General features: G+C 51.7%; 1 protein-coding gene across 1 annotated transcript in view; it reads left to right on the forward strand.

The window, feature by feature from the left end:
- Positions 1–259, forward strand: part of LOC119594673 (nephrin-like) — a gene marked incomplete at both ends in the record, with an annotated part of 83,507 nt that overhangs the window by 64,143 nt on the left and 19,105 nt on the right. Inside the window, 1 exon segment of the mRNA XM_037943730.1 lies at positions 113–243. Coding sequence (XP_037799658.1) covers positions 113–243 — 131 coding nt within the window.

The raw sequence follows: 259 nt of genomic DNA on the forward strand, positions 1-259 counted from the left end.
TTTTTTTTTTTTCTTCTCTCATTGTTAAGCCTTCCTTTCCCCTTCCCCGCAGACCTGCCAACGGAACTTTTTCTTCTCTCTTTGTTAAGCCTTCTTTTCCCCTTCCCCGCAGACCTGCCAACGGCCTCCGCCAGCTTCGGTTCCTCGTTGGACGCGACCAACATCAAGGAGGGAGACGACGTGTATTTCGAGTGCGCCATCGAAGCCAACCCCCGCGTTTCGCTCGTCTCGTGGAGGCATAACGTGAGTTTTTTTTTCT

Source organism: Penaeus monodon, chromosome 34 (genome assembly GCF_015228065.2).
Source record: "Penaeus monodon isolate SGIC_2016 chromosome 34, NSTDA_Pmon_1, whole genome shotgun sequence".
NCBI classification, from domain to species: domain Eukaryota; kingdom Metazoa; phylum Arthropoda; class Malacostraca; order Decapoda; family Penaeidae; genus Penaeus; species Penaeus monodon.